Here is a 21,527-nt window from a genome sequence, read left to right as displayed (position 1 = left end):
CAAAAATCCCCTAAAAAAAAAACCTCTTGGCCAAAAAAAAAAAAAAAAAAAAAACAGTGGTTAAGTATGAAAAAAGAAAAAAAAAAACAAAATGATAAAAATTTAAAAATCTAAAAAAATATTACTTCACAGAACTAACTAGAAGCCAAACAAACCACTTCCTCCGCATGAAAAATAAAAATTTATATATATTAACTTTTTTTTCCATTTTTAAAGTATATTTATTTCTTGGGACCAGCAGTTAGCATAATGGCTATGTTGCTGGACTCCCACGTAGTCGACCGCGGTTCAAGTCCCAGACCTGGTGGCTTGAACTCATGCTGGGCGCATGTGCATGTGTGCCCAGGATCCCAGAGGAGAATGGAGGAGAAGGGATTGCGGTGTGGCCATCCCCCCTGGGGGGTGATTTCTTGCTATCTCTCTGTCTCTCTCTGTCTGTCTGGCAAGCACACGTGCCCTATAGCAAAGAAAAACCTCTCCCTCCCAAAAAAAAGTATATTTATTTCTTCTTTGAGAGAGAGAAAGAAAGTGAGAGAGAAAGTCCTCCAGTAGACTTCATGCAATGATCCTTCACCGGCTTCATCAAGCCAGGATCATGGGCAAGCACACATGTGTCAGGTATGTATAGGGAGACCTCAGGATGCAAACCTGGGACCTTCCCATGTGGCTTCAGTATCATGGAGCATTGCAGTGCTGCTGCACCACCAGGGATGGTGTATATTAACTTTATACACATATGTATATATATATATATATATATACACACAAACTGTGTGTGTATATATTTATTAATATTTGTTGATGATATTCAGTAAATAGAGAAAATGGTAAGAATGGTTATCTAGTTGGAAAAATGAAACCAGTAAAACATATTTGACTTAATTTTGTTTTTGCATGGAAATATGTTTAGATCAGCAACCTGTATATTAATAGGAATTGGTCCCAAGACACACACATGCATTTAAATCAGGAACATGAAGAAGGTACAGAGAAACCATGGCTTTCAATTCAAAGCCTTTTACTCACCCATACATTTTCTGCCTTTGAGCTGATACCCAGGTTCACAGCCACAGTGGAAACTTCCTATCACATTGAAACAGCGTTGATGACAGGGGCTGGACTCTTGACATTCATTAATATCTGTTAAATAAAACAAAACCTCATTATATACTATTAGGAAACGTGAGTTAATTTATCACAAATGTTTACCATTCTAATAATCTTAATCATTACCATGTTTAAGAACTTCTCTAAAACGAATCCAATACATTTACCCTCTTATGATCTGCTAAATAGTTGACAGAATTAGCTGCTGGACTGGATATCTGTCTCCAGTACTCCTCAGGGGTAGACATTTGCAAATGATGGAGAACTGTGTCAATAAAACACTCCCCTACAGTATTTTACCATACGACTCCCACTTCCATTTCTAGTAAGTTTTAGCCCTGGAATGTTGCTAACAAACTAGGATGCTGAAGACAGAGAAAAAAAAAAAAAGCACTAAGGTCTTTTGCAATTGACCTTTCTTTCCCATTCTTGCTTCTCCTGACTTGGTGCACATTGTGCTTGTCTTCAGCAACTTCAGCATTTCTCTCTGTCTAATGTCATTGCCAAATAACTTCCCGAACACCACTTGGGTCATAGTATAATAAAGAATCTAGGTGTGAACTCCTCAAACTCTTGTGTACTTGCTTGTATGTTGTACCTTCTCTCTTTTCTATGCAATTTTGCTGCGAATTTAAAACTGCTCCAAAAATAAAGTCTCTTTGGGCCAGCAGGTGGCGTGGTGGTTAAGGTTCTGGACTCCCACATGTCCAACAGTGGTTTGAGTCCCAGACCTGGTGGTTTGAAAATCAGGCTGGGCATATGTGTGGGTGTGGCCAGAATCCTGGGAGGAGAATGGAGGAGAAGGGACTGCAGTGTGGCCATGCCCCCTGGGGGGGTGATTTCTCACTTTCCCTCTCACTGTTTCTCACTGTATATCTCTGGCAAGTGCACATGCTCTATGGCAAAATAAGTAAATAAATGAAGTCTATTTTAAAAGATCCTCTAATAAACATTTCGTTATTAATTAATACAATGGAGTTTAATGACATGGGTTCCATTAGATCACACTGTATGATCTCCTCTCTCAAATGGTAAGGGGTAAATGTTATTGCAAAACCACTGTGCTACAAAAATTTATAATAGCCATGGACTATTATATCTAAACAGGATCTTTATTAAGAAGTTCAGCTCATAAATCATGGAAAATGAAGTTCTGATTTAAGTTTTCTGAAGGGACTGGAATCCCACTCCTTTGATAACTCCCCATTCCCTCCCTTTACTTGGCTCCTCCCCCTTAGAGCTTTCTGAGAGAGTCTACTGTAAAGCATTCGGAAGGGGTACCATGAAAATAAAGAAAAAGCTTCCATTTTCTGACCTTGACAACTCAGCCCATCAGAAGTTCTTCGAAAGCCACCTGCACATCGGACCACACAGCGATAGGACCCGATAGTGTTGTCGCAGTCCTGAGCAGCATGGCATGTGTGTCCCTCCAGGGCACATTCATCAATATCTGGAACAGAGGGACAGTTAACGCAAACACAGCTGAGGAAACCGCCCTGTGACAGAGATAGGAAAAGCAGTGAACACCGCCGAAAAACACATGAGCACAAGGAAGGTGGGACTGGGTTTTCAGTGGAGTGGCTAGAATAGCTAACAAACCCAGTGTGGTAACTTCACAGACTGGTTCATTAGACCACTGATAAATGGGGTGGCTCATTTAGAAAGTTTATTTCTCCATGAGAGAGAGAGATTGAGACCCCTCCAACAGGGTCTTCCCACTGCGATCTGCCCCTGCCTAGCCAGCCTCACAGGCATGTGTGTGAGTATCACGCATGTAAAGGGACACGTGGGAAGGGGACCCGGGGCCTGTGCATCAAGGACCTCAAGTAACCGCGGTCACTGCGGCAGGCCGAATGTGGTGGTTTGAAGACATGGACCACGCCATTTCTCTCTGGGATGCTGAGTGAGTGACTCCTGCTGTTAGAAAGCAGTGTGTGAGCAGTGATTCCCTCTTTTGGGCTTTCCTGTTTGAGAGAAAACCTCTCCATGTATGGCTGAGGAGTGGTGAGGCAGGAGGAAAGAAGAGGAATGCTCTACCACACTGCCTGGACGAAGGTGCTTTGGCCTTTGTGTCCATGCACCTATGGCGTTGGGCTCTGTGGCTACCTTGACAAGTCCTTCCATCCGCAGCAATGGTGAGGCCTTTCGGGCAGGAGCAGTAATAGGTTCCCATGGCATTATGGCAGGTGTGGGAGCAGGGATTCCCCGAGGAACATTCATCTTCATCTGAAAGAAGGAACAGAGGGCCCAGTCAGGAGGTAAAGCTCCCACTTTCTAGGAGATACCAAAGCCAGTGAAAATAGTTGCTTATGGCGCTGGTTTGAATGTATCCCCCTCCCCTAATGGTGCATGGAGACTGGGTTCCTGTTGTGACAGTAGGATGAGGAAACAACTTGAATAAGGAATAAGAGGCTTGGGAGGTGATTAGGGTAAGGCCCCATGATTGACTCCTGATAGGTTCATAAGGAGAGAGAAATCAGAGCAGAGACACACAGATGTGGATGGAGACACGTGTGTTCTTCACACGTGAGGCCCTGTGTCACTCTCCAGACTGTGTAGAATACCTACCAACAAGGCCCTCACCAGGTATGGCCCTGTGACCTTGGACCTCCAAGACTATGAGCTAAGTAAACTCCTGTTCCTTATAAATCACCCAGACTTCTATTACTAGCAACAAAGAAAGGACTAAAACATTTATAGAGGCCAATGAGTTGAGTCAAATATAATTTTCTGGGGGGAGAGGTTTTTGCTATAGGGTGCATGTACTCACCAAAAAGACAGAGAGAGACAGAGAGACAGAAAGTGAGAAATCACCCCCCAGGGAGGATGGCCACCCCACAATCCCTTCTCCTCCATTCTCCTCTCAGGATCTTGGGCACACATGCACACGCGCCCGGCATGAGGTTAAGCCACTGGGCCTGGGACTCGAACCGCAGTTGACTACATGGGAGTCCAGTGACACAGCCATCACGCCAACTGCTGTTCCCATATGAATCAAATATAATTTTTAAAGAAGTTCTAAGAGCCACAGAATGAAATCTCTAGTAAAAATTAATTTGGATTGCCAAGTAATCTGACAGTGAACAGATGTTCAGATGATAACCTAAAGTAGCAGGGATGACAGCTAAATTATATTTAACACCTGCTGTGATGAACACGCTCTTCACTTGCCTTACTCAAGCCTCACAGCCCTCCTAGGAGGTGGCCATTTTATTGCTGTACTTACTCTGCATGACAAAACTGAAGAAGAATGAGGTGAAATAAATCACCCAAGGTCACACAAGTTATTACTGACAGAGCTGGGATTAGAACCTTGCCAGTCCAAAGACCACATTTTTTAGAAGGCATTACCCTGCCTACCAGTGGGAAAAAGCACTGTGTACACCAGTCTGTGCTCAAGTCAATTACTTAGCTGTTTACTTCTCTGTGACTGTCTTGCACTGGTCCTTTGGTGGGACCAAGTTGGGGTAGACATTCGTCATAGGTGCACAGTCCTGCCCTGTGCTGTGATTAAGCTATAGCAGGGTTAGGTGACTTAGGGCTGGATCATCGCGGGCAGTGGAGCAGCAGGTGGAGGGGGTTCAGCTGTCTCTGATCATGGCACTTCGGGACTTGGTCACTATCCCTGACACAGTTGGCTGTGGCCAAACTGAAAGACATGGGCTACGTTCTTTACTTTAAGTTCAAATCAAGCCCTGCCCCCTGATGCTGGGTGCGCTTGGCAGTTCTTTTAACATTTAGTTAATGTCTGTTTCCTCAGCTTCAATGGAATGTTTATAAGACTGTTAAAGCGCCTAGCCAAAAAAAAGCATTACATGGTCATTAAAGGTCACATTTATAGAAATAAGAAGTGCTTTCTTCCTGTACTTACCAGCACAAAAAGGTCCAATTGAGTCTAAGGCGAACCCAGAAGGGCACTGATTACTTCGCTCTCCTACCACAGAGAGGGAAGCAGAGTTAATGGCCTTAGTAGAATATCAGTACCTGGATCCTCCCAGGACAATCTTCCCTGGGAAGACGAAACACGTGACACAAAAACGCAGTAGGTGAAAACAAGCAGGGATGGAAAACTTGTCCTATTTCTCAACCAAGAACTAAATGAATCATAGCCCAGAGATTGCTGGCGATCTGCCTCTGGAACTAGCTTTTCTGTTTAAATTGCTTACATTGAAAGAAAATTAAATAAAACATTTCCCTGATAACTAGAAAGGATCCAAGATCAATGTGGATGCCAGGCATAACCTCAGGCAAAGTCCCACTTCTCCAGTTGATGCGTTCCTTTTTGTTGTACAAGGAATTGTAGTGTTCAAGCATCTGAAAAATAATTTATGCCAGTGAAAAAGAAATTCCATAAAGAAGCTTCTTCCTTTTGTGGCTCTCCGCCATTTGCAATGTCGAGCATTTGAATCCAAGTCCCCCAGGTCTGACTGTTTTCCCTTTGCAAGTAGTCGAAGCAAGAAAACAGACAGATTGTGATAGACCAAATTTAAGTGAGATGTCAGGGAATAACGCGCTAACCAAAAGAACAAGTGAAGTGAAAAATATTTTTCCTGAGAGTGTCCAAGTCACTGTGCACATGCGGGGGAGTGGAGCTAGGATGGGTGGAACAGAGCATCCATTAATAGCACATACGGCTAACCAGTCACTGGATGGTGCTCTGTCCACACAGGGTGCTGTGAGCTTTGTGCTGACTTCGTTTAAGCCTCATAACTCTCCGACTGTCCCGATACCCATTTTTTCCTTAAAGGTTTTTGCCATAAAGTGTGCCTGCCAAAGAGGAACAGAGAGATGGAGGGAAAGTGAGAAATCACCCCCGAGGAGAATGGCTATGCCACAATCCCTTCTTCTCCTTTTTCTTCTCAGAATTTTGGGCACACATGCACACGAGCCCAGCATAATTTTCAATTGCCAGGTCTGGGACTTGAACTGCAGTTGGTCGTGTGGGAGTCCTGTGCCTTAACCACTATGCCATCTGCTCTTCTCCTCTGCTCTGCCCTTTTTTTTTTTTTTAAAGTAAAAAAATACAGGATCTCAGTATGTTGAGATTCCCCTGCCTCAACCAACCAACCAGGACTGCAGTTCCATACCAACACCTCTGGCTGTTTCTTAGTCTCACTCTGTTGTCCAGGGCAGCCTTGAACCTCAAACTCCTAAATTGCTAGGATTACAGGCAAGGGCCACCTCACCTGGCGTCTGGGTTGTACTGGGAATCAAACCCAGGTCTCCATGTGGTTCCAGCCAGTGGAGCAGACTGTCTAAGCAGCACTCCACCATAGCTGTGCTCTGGGTGAGAAATTTGAAACTGAGGCTATTAGGTTGCCTAATGTCAAAAAGTTAACACGCACTGGAGCAAGAGCTAGATGCAAGTCAGTACAACGTCAGGTCAGGATTACGGCCAACGCCCCACTTACCCATTTATTCACACAGCCCTTATTCCAACCAGTATGTGGTGTAGGGCACAGTTTTTGGGTAGAACTGTGATAAAAACATGTCATATAACAGGTGGTTATCTGATACAAACAGCTTCAGATTTTCGGTTCTAAATGGGTGAGGTATCTTCCATTGGTGGCATTTGGGAAGTTTAGGGGGCGGGATACTTGATTGTCATGATATAAATGATTCCAATTTAGTGAGGAAGGCAGGTCCTGGGCAGTTTTATGAAACTGCAATGTGTGGAATAGTTCTGCAAGATGAAGATTTGACCCTTGCTCTGCAAGACTCACAGAAGTGAGAAAGCTTTAATGATCTAAGCTTTAAACTTGTCTGTTACAAATGAAACATTTTTCACATGAGTTAAATATATGACTTTTCTAGAAAGGTAACTATCATTATCATTTGGCAACTGCTTGTACTTCATTTTATTAAGAACATTACTAAAAGTGCTTGTGTGTGTGTGTGTGTGTGTGTGTGTGTGTTCCTATATATAAAGTATATATATATAATGATTCTATACTGGGTTCAGGTATATGAAATTTGGATTTTATACCCAGGTTCAAGCATGTGACTACTCTGTCCCAAGATTTTCATATTAAAATATAGCATACTTTGGGACCAGCAGATGGTGTAATAATTATGTCGCTGGATTCCCATGCGGTCAACCATGGTTCTAGTCCCAGACCTGGAGGTTTAAAACTCATGCTGGGTGCATGTAAGTGCATGCCCCAAATCCTGAGAGAAGAATGGAGGAGAAGGGATTATGGCGTGGCCATGCCCCCAGCGGGTGATTTCCCACTTTCTGTCTTTCTGTCTCTGTCTCTCCAACGAGTGCATGCACTCTATAGCAAAATATCTCTCTTAAAGAATATATATAGCATACTTTATTATAAGTTATTTTCCTCCCTGTTTGTTCTTCATATTATAGTTAAAATGTGTTATTTTGAATGATATTAGTTATGATTTTCATTTCAAGATAGTAGGGGCAATACAAAATATTTGCTTCTGTTATAATAATGTATGATAATAGAAACTGTGAAAAGCACTACATAAAATTCCCCAAAGTCTTGTCACGTGGAACTGCTGAGATTTTGATGTTTTTCCTTCTAGCCACTTTTATAAATATTTACTTTAAAATTAAGTTAGAATATACAGGCTAATAAAGTCAAGCTTACTACTAATAAAAACCATTTAGAGAATCTATTAAAGATATGGCTCCTGGGGCCAGTCGATGGTGTGGTGAAGGTGCTGGATTTCCCATGGACAACTGCAGTTCGAGTCCCTAACCCAGCACCTTGAAAGACACACCGAGCATGAGGGCGTGTGTGCCCCACATCCCGAGATTGCAGTGTGGTCATCTCCCTTAGGGGAGGATTTCTCATTTTCTCTCTCAGTCTGTCTCTGTTTAACTGCAGCAAGTGCATGCACACTACAGCAAAAAGCTAAACAATAATAAGCTAAAAATACAAATTTTGGGGACCAGCAGGTGACACAATGGTTATGGCACTAGACTCCCACATGGTCAATTGTGATTCGCACCCTGGACCTGGTGACTTGAAACTCACACTGGGTGCATGTGTGCCCCTAATTCCAAGAGAATGGAGGAGAAGGGACTGTTGCATGGCCCCAGGGAATGATTTCTTGCTTTCTGTCTCTCTGTGTCTCCAGTGAGCACATGTACCCACAGCAAAAATTGCTCTCTCTCAAAAAAAGAGAAATATATATATATATATATATATACACACATAGTCAACCATGGTTCTAGTCCCAGACCTGGAGGTTTTATATATATATATATATATATATATATACATATATACACATATAAGAATCCTATGGTCCCACTCCTATCAGAATTGACAAGGAAAAGACCCAGAAATCTGTGTTTTTAACTAGTATACAGATTTGCTTATATTTGCTTGGGCACGGGCACCCCAGCTTTGAATCATATAGTACTGCTTTACAATCATTATTAGGTCGTGAGCATTCTCTTTGTCACTTGTTCACAGATGTTCTGTCAATTCCTTGAACAGGATCTAGCAGGTGGTAGGCACTTAAATATATGTTAAAAAATAGAGGTATATCTTCAACATCATTTAAAAATGGATGCAGGTGGTGACAGAGTGGAAATACAAGTGGACCCATATGGGAGAGGTCTTGTGTTCTCATCCCAGGACCTCCTTCAAGGCATGGGGAGCATGAATGTGCCTGAGATTCCGGTCAGCTGAGACTGGATGTGGGCTGCACTGCGAGTCCTTCTTAGAGATGTGTCTCTCTGTCTCTTCGTCTTTCTCATGGAATGAATAGACTTTGAAAACAATGGTTTCTATGATTGTTTCAAGAGTTTATCATTCAGAGTCAGAAGGAGGCATGGTGGTTGAAGCACTGGACTCCCATGTGGCCAATCATATTTTGAGTCCTGGACCTGGTGACTCACTTTCTCAATTTCTCCTTCTCTTTCTCTCTTTATTCAAAATTTAAAATAATAATAATAATAAATTAAATTAAATTAAATTAAAGAATTCTTTTAGGGCCAGCATATGGGGTAGCAGTTACGTCACTGGATTCCCACATGGCCTACTGCAGTTCGAATTCTGGAACCATTGGCTTGAAATGTGCTAAGTGTGTGTGTGTGCATGCCCAAGATCTCAAGAGGGAAGAGAAGGGATTCTGCTGTGGCCATCCTCCTCCTGGGATGGGTGGTTTCTTACTTTCCCTCTCACTGTCTCTGCTTCTGTCTCTCTCCCAGTGAGCACACATGCCCTAAGGCAAAAACCTCTAAAAAAAAAATAAAAATAAAATTATTCTTAAAAAAAGTTTATCATACATATTTTTCATTATTTCCATATTTATTTCCCACTTGCAGGATTTTTTTTTTTATAATTATAAATAACACCAAATGAAACTTGCTGAACATTCATCTTTGGCTGTCTCTGTGATTTTCTTAGGGACAGACCCTTACAATGACATAACTGAAAAGATTTAGACATTTGAAAGACTAATGATATGTAGCACCTTCTAGAAATGTTGAATCAATTGATAGCACTGCCAACAGTGTAGGAAGGTTTTCATTTTCCTACACCTCTGCAATACCTGGCAGTAGCCACTAATGTGAATGGGTCCTCATTTTCCTAATTTGCATTTCTTTGTTTATTAATAAAGGTAGTTTCTTCACATTCACTTATCATCATTATTTATACCTTTATACATTTTCTGTTTATGGTTTTGGTGGTAATTTGCTTCTATCTTCCTGATTTTTCAGTCTTGTATATATTTAGGTCTATCACAGTGGTCAATACTATATAGTATGCACATATATTTTCTTGGTGCATAAGTTAATTACGTTCTCATCTTATTTTTTCCCCCCCATGAAAGATAGAGTGTTAAAAAGTTTAATTTATTTTATACATTTAATCACTATATATCACTTAGCTTGTATTTTGAATTTACCCAACAGGAATACACTTCACACCAGTGGAGGATACAAAACATGTTATCATCAACAGATAATAACCCATTTCTGTGTCCCATAAATGTCTTGCCTCTCTATTTTCCTCCTTACTTTTAAGATATAAAATTTTCTTTGATGAGATTGATTTATTTTCAAGTTTGCCTGACTAGGAGTTTCCAGCAGTCTTGACCAACGTGTATACCATATACACTGGAATGATTCAGGATCTGTGTGAAAAATACAGACTCCCAGGGGCATGTATTATACTTGCTAAATAAATATCTTCGCGCCCACAAGTCTGTACTTTCATCTAGCACTGTAGATGATTCTGTTAATTGCACTAGAATCAGCTCAAGTTTAGAACCAGCATAAAAAGACAAAAAATTTGGTGGTGACGCTACCAAAACCACAAGCTTGCCCCCTGGTGGTCACTCAAAAATGAGTGCATGTACATAATTCTTGAAATTCACAGGAACGATGTCAACAATAAATGGCATATATATTAGATGTCATTCAGAGAATCGTAGTACCCAAGCACAGTAAGGGTCTCAGGATGTGTCCCTTACACAGCAGGACCCAGATCCCCAAAAACACCCTTAGAGATGCCACAAAGCCTTTCAAGCACAACTGGGGAAGAGAAAACATAACTCTTTGTTCCAGTAGCTCCTTTCTTTTGTTCAAGTGGCCTGAACAGACAGGATGATAGAAAAATGAAGAGGTGGTGAGGCTGTGGTTTGGGGAGGTGTGGCATTATGGGACTCAGTGATTGAGATAATCGGTGATTATCTCAAAAAATGTGTACTTATATTTTGAGTTTACTATGTTCTCACATTTTTAAATTTTTATTTCTTTTAAAAGAATTATTTAGGGACCAGTAGTTGGCACAATGTCTATGTCACTGGACTCCCATGTAGTCGACCATGGTTTGAGTCCCGGATCCAGTGGCTTAAACTCACACCAGGTGCGTGTGCATGCATGCCCAAGATCCTGAGAGGAGAATGGAGAAGGGATTGTGGTGTGGCCATCTCTCTGGGGGGTTATTTCTTGCTTTCTGTCTCTCTGTCTCTCACTGTCTGTCTGGCGAGTGCACACGCCCTTATAGCAAAAACCTCTCCAAAATAAATAAATAAATAAATAAATAAATAAATAAATAAATAATTAAATAGAATTACTTAAAAAAAAGGGGAGGGCTGGCAGGTGGCATGGTGGTTAAGGGCTTGTCCCTGGAGGTTTCTTAAAAATGAGTGCACATACATAATTCTTGACTCCCACATGGACTCCTATATGGCCAACCACAGTTCGAGTCCCAAACCTGGCAGATTGCTCTCTGATTTTCCCTCTCCCCCTCTCTCTTTCTTTCACTCTTACTCCCTCTAACTCTGTCTCTCGCTGGTCAAATGAAAATAAATAAATAAATAAAGTTAAATTTAAAAAGAATTTTTATATGCTCAGTATAATAAAAACAAAATGGGGCTATTTAAAATCTCCTTGGGTCTATCTAAGGAAAGCTAGTATTGAGCAAAACATACACATTCACCAGGTCAATGCGAATCCTTTTGGGTGTACTCATGGGAGCCTAAAGGTCAAAGCTAAAGTCATGCCAACATTTCTTGTTTGTAACGTAACTACATGCAAGTATCTCCCAGCATCAAACCCTCACAGAATGTGCTCTGGTGGCCCTCACGATTAAAAAGCAAATCTCAGAGAATGGACACAGCAAAGGAATGTGGAGCGCAGAGGAACTGTTTAGATCAAGGGTGTGGACCTCTGCTTGAGAAGTGAAAAACAGATCAAAATTTTTAATTTTCAGGAACAAAAAAAAAATGACAGAATCCCAACTACTGCAGTATAATTTTACAAGCTGATTTTTAAAGGACAGAAACTACTTTGACTAGTTTGTAGGTTAAGATACAGCTTTATAGTATGTTTCAGAAATTAAAAAAAAAATCCCTTAACAAACAAATGGACTTCATTACCTCAAGAAAAATAATTCTGAGAGATTATGTATATTTAACCCTCTTCGCACATAGGGGAGAGAACAATAACAGCTCCACTATGCAGCATGAAGAAGCATATTAATAAACTAAATTTACGACTCCAGTGGGATTGGTTTTACCTACAACAAAGCACAGTAACAGACTTGCAAAACCTGTTATCACCCTGTTAAATCTAGCCCGGACATCTTTATTTTGGATATCAATGAAGTTCTTTTTACACTTTTTGGAGGGAGCAGATGGCATAAAGATAGGAATATTTAAGAACATTACCTTTGGAAATGGAAGCATGGATTTTAAAACCCAAAGTCTCTTCTAATTGGTTATAGTCAGATTCCACAGAAGATGCATGAAGTGTTTCTACCAAGAATGGCATTCGTCCCCGTGCCTGGTCATAGACAATGGTGTGATTCCACGTGTACGGCACACTGATGCCATCCATGGTGAACAGCCGGGTGGAATAGGCGTACAGCTGCCCTGGCCCTGTCTGAATGTAGTCCTCTGTGTAATCCTGAGGAGAACAATATAGATTTGCAGTTCCACATGGCTCATACTATTTTATTTTTCTTATGGGTACTATGAGATGCAGAAACAAATAGTAATCATTTTTAAAAAAAGGTCTCAGGGCTAAAAAATACATAGTGTGAGGGGCTGCACTGTGGAACAGCCATGAAACACTATGCTCTGCGAGGGTGTGAGGCAGAGCACCCTCATGGGAAGGTTGCAGGTTTGTGTCCAGGAATCTCCGTGTGTATGCTGGACACTCAGGTGCCCATGATCCACAGGACTGGCTGAATCTGCGGGATAGATCCTGGTCTCAAGAACCAGCTGCAGATATGGGCTCTCTGCCTCACAGAATAAGTAAATAAATGCATTATGCTAGATAAAATAGTAATTGTACAGTAGTGTTCAGGAAATACCTTAAAGTCTGAACCTTTTTATTGTAACTACATTAGCGTCCTAATTTTACTGTCATAAATTATAGTGTCCTAAGATACTGAAAAATGGAGGGCAAAAATATAGAAAGATGTGAAAGGTAGTTTTTAATCATTCTTTAATTTCTGAAGTAGTTTTGTAGATGGAATACCAAAACTTGCACTGTTTTCAAGAATTACTATTCTTACCTAAAAAAGAAGGAAACAATTGGCCCAAATCTTGGTCTTGATAAGCAGGGGAATAAAATCACGAACATAGATTTATTCCTGAAGAGAATTCCTTCAACAAAGACCAAGGAGTCATTCATAACTTTAGTGGTTTTAACATTTACTCTCCAAAGTGAACAAGGGAAAATGCACAACTTCTCTGCATGTCTTGGACGTATCCGGTTACCATTACAGTCAGAGGCAGTGTAGGTGTATTTAAAAATGTGTTCTGCCATTTACCTTTACAGTGACTTCAGCAGGTGACGGCAGCTGCAGGACATAGCCACTCACAACGATGTCCAACAGCAAGGCACCATCAGAATCCAAACCTCGGGCAATGTGAGTCATCCGCAAGATTTCTCCTGGGGATTACATATAACACATTCATTTTTCTTTCTGTTTCTTTTTCTTTTTTTAAAAAAAGTTTTTGCCACAGTGCATGTGCATTCACCAGAGAGGGATGTTGAGAGGGAAAGTAAGAAATCAGCCCCCTAGGGAAGATGGCCATGCCATAATCCCTTCTCCTTCAGTCTTCTCCTGGGATTCTGGGCATGCACACACATGTACCCAATATGATTTTCTGCTGGGTCTGGGACTTAAACTCCAGTTGGCCATGTGGGAAGTCCAGTGCTTTAGCCACTATGCTACCAGCTGGTCCCACAACATGTTCATTTTAACAGCAAAAAAAGTATCATTTGTGTAAACAGAGCAAATTTACCTTACATGTCAGTTCAGCCTACTGTTTCAGTTTAAACTTGAGGAAAAAAAAGCATAGATTAGGAGAATTAAATTAGCATTTTAGCCTCCCAATTAATGAATTGGGTTTACGAAAAAGTTTCTTCTAAAATTTCTCTTTTTGTTAAGTTTGTTTCTTTCACTCCGCAAGAACAACACAGAAAGAGAGACAGAGAGAGCATTCCCAAGAAGGTCCTGATACTATGATCCACTCCCAGCCTCAAGCAGCCCTGGGTCATAGGTGTGTGTGTACCTGATGTACTCAGGGAAGTCTCTGACATGAACCTAGAACCTTCTCACGTGGGTCAGCCTTACAGAGCACAGTTTTACCACGGTGTCACCATCCAGCCCTCTAAGATGTCTTTTTATGTGGCAAAAATGTAGCATATGATTGTGTGTGCTCAAATTCTGACAGGATGGAGAAATAGAGAAGAGACGGCAGTGTGACCGTGCCCCTGGGGGCAGGGGTGCTTTCTTTCCCTCTCTCACTGTCTTTCTCAGGTGAGCACATGTGCCATTTGGAAATTTAAAAGAAAAACAAAAACCTCTAAAGACTTGAAGAGAAAAATACAGAAAAAAAAAAAACTTTGGGGAGAAAACTGCTTTAGAGCTTGAGAATATATGGCCTTTTATAGACTTTATGTCAGTATAAGTTTACAGGAAAACATGAAATTCCTTTTATATCATTCATGACAAGATTGCATCAAAAACCATGTAATTATTCTCTGTGGGAACATGTAACAAATTTTTCTTAACTAGCACTACTTTTTACATAGTCATAGGATATTAAGTTGAGCTGATACTGGGGACAAGCAGATGGCATGCTGGACTCCCACATGGTCAAATACAGTTTGAGCCCCAGACCCAGTGGCTTAAAAACCACTCTGGGCACATGTGCATGCATCCCCAAGATCCAAGGAGGGGAATGGAGGAAAAAGGATTGCAGCATGGCCATCCCCCCTGGGGGAGGGGGGTGATTTCGCACTTTCCCTCTCTCTGTCTCTGTCTTTTTCTCTCTCTATCTGGCAAGCACACATGCTCTAAGGCAAAATTAAAAAAAAAAATTCAGCTGATATTAACCAGTTGCGAATTCCACTTGGGTTTCTCTTTTGAAAACTGCATTGGTGAGGGTAAAGCCATTGACTGCTTCTCCTATTTCCTTTGCTGTTGTCCAATAAATGGGATTCAGAATCGAAACTATTTTTCTCATTGCTGGACCTGAAGATAAAAGCATAAATAGGGTGACACGGAAAGGTAGTTCCCATCTATTATTATAGTCTCTGTAGCATATTACTCACAATGGTATATTCTAAATTATGATGAAGCACACAATTAATCAATACCAGTAACCAATGTGCCTTTAAAGCTTACCATTGGGCTAGTGCTAAGGGTTACTATATTGATGATAGTAGTAACATCCTTTAGAAACGTTAAGTGGAAATAATAATAACTATAAGAATATATATGCTTTAAAAAGAGGCTTATGGAAGAACTTTGATAAGCAAAGGGACTCACCAAGACGGCGAGGTACATTGGTAATTCTGGCATGTATTATTTTAGTATCAGAGTTAGAGCTATCTGTAACTGTGGCATTGAGAAAAGCAATTCCAAATTCAACATCGTTAATATTTCCAATAACACTTCCTCTGGCTCGCTGGGGCCCACCTATGGAAGAAGAGAAAACATTCCTGGATAAGGAAGCAATTCCATTAACATTACATTGGGGGAATGAAGGCCAGTATTCAGAGATGCTACAAATCTTATTCTAACATCAGAAAGGTCATATGGCATCTGAATTTAAAAATGAAATACGTAAGCTCTTAAAATATTCTACTTTCATGTAACAGCCATCATCCCCCATAAATCCTTCCAATTTATGAACATCATAGTATTATTTCACAAGCAGAAGAATAAAATCAGTGTCCAGTCCCCAAACCAAAGTAAAGCATTTGTTGTTGATGAAATAATGATGACAGTGAGAGTTTATTGAGCATGCCATGAGCAATAGTAAACAACTTAATATGTATTAACTCTTCTTTTTAAAAGATTTTTGCCATAGAGTGTGTACTAACCAGAGAGACACAGAGAGAGGGAAAGTGAGAAATCACTCCGCAGGGGTGACTCCTCTCGGGACTTCGGGCACCCACACACATGTGCCTGGCGTTTTTTTAAGCTGCTAGGTCCAAAATTGGACTCGCAGAGTGGGCCATGTGAGATCCAGCACCTTAACCACTACACTACCTGCTGGCCCTGTATGAACTCTTTTAACTGTAACAGCAGTCATATTAGGTAACTTTAAATCATCAGTTTGAAGGTAGGAAAACAAAGCTCAGAGAACTCAAGTGGCCTTCCTATGATAGCTGCAATGGTTATCTTTTTAAAAAAATTATTTATTTAATTTTGTTTATTTATTCATTTATTTTAATTTGACCAGAAAGAAACACACAGATAGAGAGAGAGGGAAAGTGAGAAAGCAAGCCGTCAGGTCCAGGACTCGAACCGTGGTCAGACATATGAGAGTGTCCAGTGCCTTAATCACCACACCAGCTGCTGGTTCCCCTGCCACAATGAGAATCTGAATGTGGATATGTGGATCTTCTTGGCATCAAAACTCATGTTTTTTTCCTTTTTGGCTTGTTCATTGGTTTCTTTTTAGTGTGTTTTTGTTTTGCCATAGAGCATGTACACTAGCCAGGAAGAGAGAGACAGTGAGAGGGAAATTGAAAAATCACCCCGGGGGGATGACCACACTACAATCCCTGCTGTTCCGTTTCTCCTTTTGGGATTTTGGGCATGCATGCACATGCACCAGGCATGATAAGCTGACAGATCTGGGACTTGAACTGCAGTCAGTTACGTGGGAGTTCAGTGCCTTAACCGCCATGCCACCTACTGGCCCCATTGTTTATTTATTTTTTAAAAATTATATACATTTATTGTGTATAACATGTTGCTTTAAAATATGTGTAAATTATGAAATGGCTAAACTAAATCAAGTAGTGTATTTGTTACCTCACATACTGTTTTAGAGAGAGAGATTTTGGCTATAGGATGTGTGCGCTCTCTGGAGAAACAGAAAGAGACAGAAAGCAAGAAATCACTCCCCTGGAGGAATGTCCACACCACAATCCCTTCTCCTCCATTCCCCTCTTGGAATTTTGGGCACACATGCACACATACCTGGTGTGTTTTAAGTCGCCAGCTCTGGGACTCGAACCACAGTCAATTAGGTAGGTGTACAGTGACATAATCATTACACCATCTGCTGGTCCCTCACATATTTATTTTTGTGATGAGACTACTTAACATCTATTCTGTTAGAATTTTCAAGAATATGTTATGGAGAAATGTAAGCGAGTTGAACGCACAGAAGAAGTAGAGTGATGGTTATCAGGGGCTGGGGGTGGGGGAGTGTTGATCAAAAGAACATTTCGGTGAGATAAGGAGGAACACACCTGAGTTTATTGTACAAGGTGTTGACTATAATAAATAACAAAATTGGGACCAGCAGTTAGCGCAATAGCTATGTCGCTGGACTCCAATGTAGTCAACCTCAGTTCAAGTCCCAGACCCGGTGCCTTAAACTCGTGTCGGGCGTGTGTGCATGCGTGCCCAAGATCCCGAGAGGAGAATGGAGGAGAAGGGATTGCGGTGTGACCATCCCCCCTGGGGAGTGATTTTTTGCTTTCTGTTTCTATGTCTCTGTCTGTCTGGTGAGCGCACGCACCCTATAGCAAAAACCTCTCCAAAAAAAATAATAACAAAACCAGTGGTCTTTTATCGCTCGCTTCCTTCACGAGAACAAAGGAAGAAAAAAGAGAGCTCACGAAGAAAACAACCTGTAAGTTTTGTTAGAGGTCATTGCCACCATGAGTGTGGAGGGTCTAAGGGGCACTGTTCAGTCTTGGGTTTTAGATCGAGGGTTCAGGTTCTTCATATTACGTCTGTACTGGAAACTGCTCAACTTGAGAAAAATCAAAGAAGGATATTGTGCTTTTGATAGTGCTACAAAATTCATACTAAGACAAGTTGGTTGAAAAATGATAATTTTTTTTTGAAACTATCTCTAAAGTAATTTCACGGCATCTTTCCATTGTTCAGCAAAATTACTGGTTACTAGCAGAGAATAAGTAGCTAACACATGTGTTTTTATGTCAATTCCATGATTTGAAAGAAGAGGAAAACATAATGGAAAGAGGCTGACAGTGAAATTTAAAAATATTCATTATCTGATGTCTTTGAATATATTTAAAAACAGTCACTAGGTATTTCAGATACAGCTATGATTGTACACTGGGGGAAAATACAGTAGTATTCAATCTGGGAAAAATCAGTAAGGATAATACTTCACCATTTTCATTTGTATTACTTTGATTATTAGAGAGAGAAAATATCTTTTGATGTTGACTTAGTCATTGTGTTCCGGACTACATTCATTTGTTCAAGGGTAAAAAAATGATCAGAAAAAAAAAAATCTGAGTCTCACTTTCATCGAGCTTATGTCTGAAATGGGGAAACACGTGAACTGGAATTCCACAATACATGAGCAGTTGAAACACAGCAATGTGTAGCAGTATTTACTACTCAGGGAGGTCTCAGAAGGAGGTAAAAATGGAGCAAAGATTGAAAGAAAGTTTAGGTTCTCTTTTTTCTCCAAGTTTATGTCTTCCAAGGGAGAGAAAAAAAGAGACAGTGGCCTCCGTGACAGGGCCCACACACTGGAGTCCATCCTTTCTCACACATGCCCCGCATTTCAAGGAGGTCGCAGGACACAAACGCAGAACATTTCCCATGTGGATCTAGTTGCATTACCACTGTACCACTCCTTGGTTGGCAGGTGGCATGGTGATTAAGGATGCTAGACTCCCATATGGCTGGCCATGGTTTGAGTCCCAGACCTGGAAGCTTGCTTTCTCACTTTCCCTCTTTCTCTCTCTCTCTCTTGCTCTGCCCCTCTCTGATCAAATTTTAAAAAATAAATAAATAGGGACCAGCAGTTAGTGTAATGGCTATGTCGCTGGACTCCCACGTAGTCGACCGTGGTTTGAGTCCTGGACTGGGCGGCTTAAACTCACGCCAGGTGCGTGTGTGTGCGTGCCTAAGATCCCAAGAGGAGAATGGAGGAGAAGGGATTGCGGTGTGGCCATCCCCGCTGGGGGGTGATTTCTCACTTTTTTTCTCTCTGTCTGTCTGTCTGGCGAGCGCACACGCCCTATAGCAAAAACCTCTCCCAAAAATAAATAAATAAATAAACAAACAAAGCTAAATAAAATAGCTCTTAAAAAAAAAAAGATCAGGTTCTTAATGAACTTTCTGGGAGAAGGACTTTCTAGGTAGAGGATACAGCGTATGTCCCTCTCTGAGAGGGTGATGGTTTGCACTGCTGAGAAAGCCAACGAACAGACAGCTCAGAGAGTGATGGCAACTGTGTTGCAACTAGACTGGCCAATGGGGGCTGCAGACCACTTGGTTCTTAGCCTTAGTTGCATCCTGAGGGGAAGAAGGGTGGTAGGATCAGTTCTCTGGGTCATCTCTGATGATGATCATGGCCTGGCTGTCTGGTCTCCCAGCACAGCTTGAGCTCCAGTGCTCAGCAGATGTCTCCTAGACCTGGTTATCTATCCAGGATCCTTGAAATCCTCTGCAGACTGTCCACCTCCACTGACTTCTTGCCATCACTGTGGTCCTGTTACCACCAGAGAGGAGCTACAAAACACCTCAGTGGAAACCAGAACTTTCAGCGTGCCTCAGGCATCGTTCCACTCGCCCTTTCAGTCTGTCTGGGTCCTATAAATCATTTCATGTCAATCTCTTTCACTTTGTCAAATGGGCCTTCACAATGATGTTGCTTCATCACTCCCTCAATTCTTTCTTTCGTTCGTTTGTTTCTTTTTTTTTTTTTTCCTAGAGGGAGTGTGTGCTTACCAGATTAAAAGAGAGAGAAAGGAGAAAGAGAGAGGGAGAGAGAAAGCAGTTCCAGTGGGGACGGTCATACTGCAATATTTTTTCCTCTACTTCTTCTTCTCATGATGAATAGTGCTGCTAAAAAATATGGCCTCATTTATGCTAAGCACCCAACACCACAGTCTTCAAAACAACATATTTTGACAAACAAGTTTACATTGAAAACCTCAACATCTGCTTATCTTCAAGGACACGGAAAAACATTTATGAACTTGTTTGGAAAAAAGACATCAAGTGGCACTGTAGATAAAGACCTGCGGCCACACTAAGGCCCTTCTCAAAGAAGCATATACATATATATAGGTTTTTTTGTTTTTTCTTTTTTCTTTTCTTTTTTGGAGAGGTTTTTGCTATAGGGCATGTGTGCTCGCCAGACAGACAGAGAGAGACAGAGAGACAGAAAGCAGGAAAGCACCCCTCCCGGGGGGATGGCCACACCGCAATCCCTTTTCCTCTGTTCTCCTCTCAGGATCTTGGGCATGCACTCACACGCGTCCAGCACGAGTTTAAGCCATTGGGTCCGGGATTTGAACCGTGGTCGACTACATGGGAGTCCAGCGACATAGCCATTATGCTAATTGCTGGTCCCTGTTTTTGTTTTTTTTTTTAAGAGAGATTTTTTGCTACAGGGCATGTGTGCTCACCAGAGAGACAGAGAGACAGAAAGCGAGAAATCACCCCCCAGGAGGGATGGCCACACCGCAGTCCCTTCTCCATTCTCCTCTCAGGATTTTGAGCACGCACGTACACGTACCTGGTGTGAGTTTCAAGCCTCCAGGTCTGGGACTCGAACTATGGTCAACTACATGGGAGTGCCCTGGTGAAATCATTACACCATCTACTTGTTTCTCAAGAAGCATATAAACCAGAACAGTTCACAGCAACTTGCCCTCCTACGTGTGAACCGGAGCAGCTGCCGTGCTCGAGCACTCCTTTTTTTTTTTTTTTTTTTTTAAGAGGGTTTCGCTCTATAGCGGCGGAGAGGTTTTCGCTATAGGGCGCGTGCGCTCATCAGACAGAGACAGAGAGACAGAATGCGAGAAATCATCCCCCAGGGGGGATGGCCACACCGCAATCCCTTCTCCATTCTCCTCTCGGGATCTTGGGCATGCAGGCACACGTAACCGGCGTGAGTTTAAGCCACCGGGTCCAGGACTTGAACCGCAGTTGACTCCATGGGACTCCTGTGACACAGTCATTACGCTAACTACACTGGGACCCTGGCTGGAGAGAACTGGACTGGTTTCCCACCCCCCTCAGCTGTGGTTTGAGAGATACCTGGCCTGACACCTGCAGCGATACTGCGTCACCGAGGTGACTGACAGAGAGTCTGTGCTGACAGCTTCATCCTGGTGACGGCTTCGGACAGACTCGGGGTATGCCCTCTTTGTGGGGCCGCTGTGTTGGGACGGCTCTGGAGCAGGCTCACACCTCCCGCTGCTATCATTGTGCTGTTGATTTTGCCTGATGTTAGGAGTTCGATGTGAATAAAGTCTTGACGTTGCGGAACGACATGGACCAATTCCCGCCTGCTCTTAACAGATGAGGATGTGGGGCAAGCATGCGCACATGCACAACACATTTTTCAAGCAGCTAGTCTGGGACTGGAAACCATGGATCGCCATGCGGATTATCAGCATTACCCAACAGGGTCAGCCCAGGGTCATTTCATTTTTTTTTTTTATCTTTTTTTTTTTTTTG

At 41.8% G+C, this 21,527-nt stretch overlaps 1 protein-coding gene across 1 annotated transcript in view; it reads right to left on the bottom strand.

Annotated features, from left to right (window-relative positions):
• HMCN1 (hemicentin 1) overlaps nucleotides 1-21,527 on the bottom strand; it is a 402,083-nt gene that overhangs the window by 27,493 nt on the left and 353,063 nt on the right. Inside the window, 8 exon segments of the mRNA XM_027767566.1 lie at nucleotides 1,027-1,140; nucleotides 2,423-2,557; nucleotides 3,214-3,333; nucleotides 4,979-5,041; nucleotides 12,259-12,496; nucleotides 13,368-13,489; nucleotides 14,943-15,080; nucleotides 15,378-15,527. Of these exon segments, the coding sequence (XP_027623367.1) occupies nucleotides 1,027-1,140; nucleotides 2,423-2,557; nucleotides 3,214-3,333; nucleotides 4,979-5,041; nucleotides 12,259-12,496; nucleotides 13,368-13,489; nucleotides 14,943-15,080; nucleotides 15,378-15,527 (1,080 nt within the window).

Source organism: Tupaia chinensis, unplaced genomic scaffold, assembly GCF_000334495.1.
Source record: "Tupaia chinensis unplaced genomic scaffold, TupChi_1.0 Scaffold144318_1, whole genome shotgun sequence".
Classification (NCBI taxonomy): Eukaryota; Metazoa; Chordata; class Mammalia; order Scandentia; family Tupaiidae; genus Tupaia; species Tupaia belangeri.
Note: the sequence above shows the minus strand (reverse complement) of the source record. Positions and strands in the feature narration are given on the sequence as shown.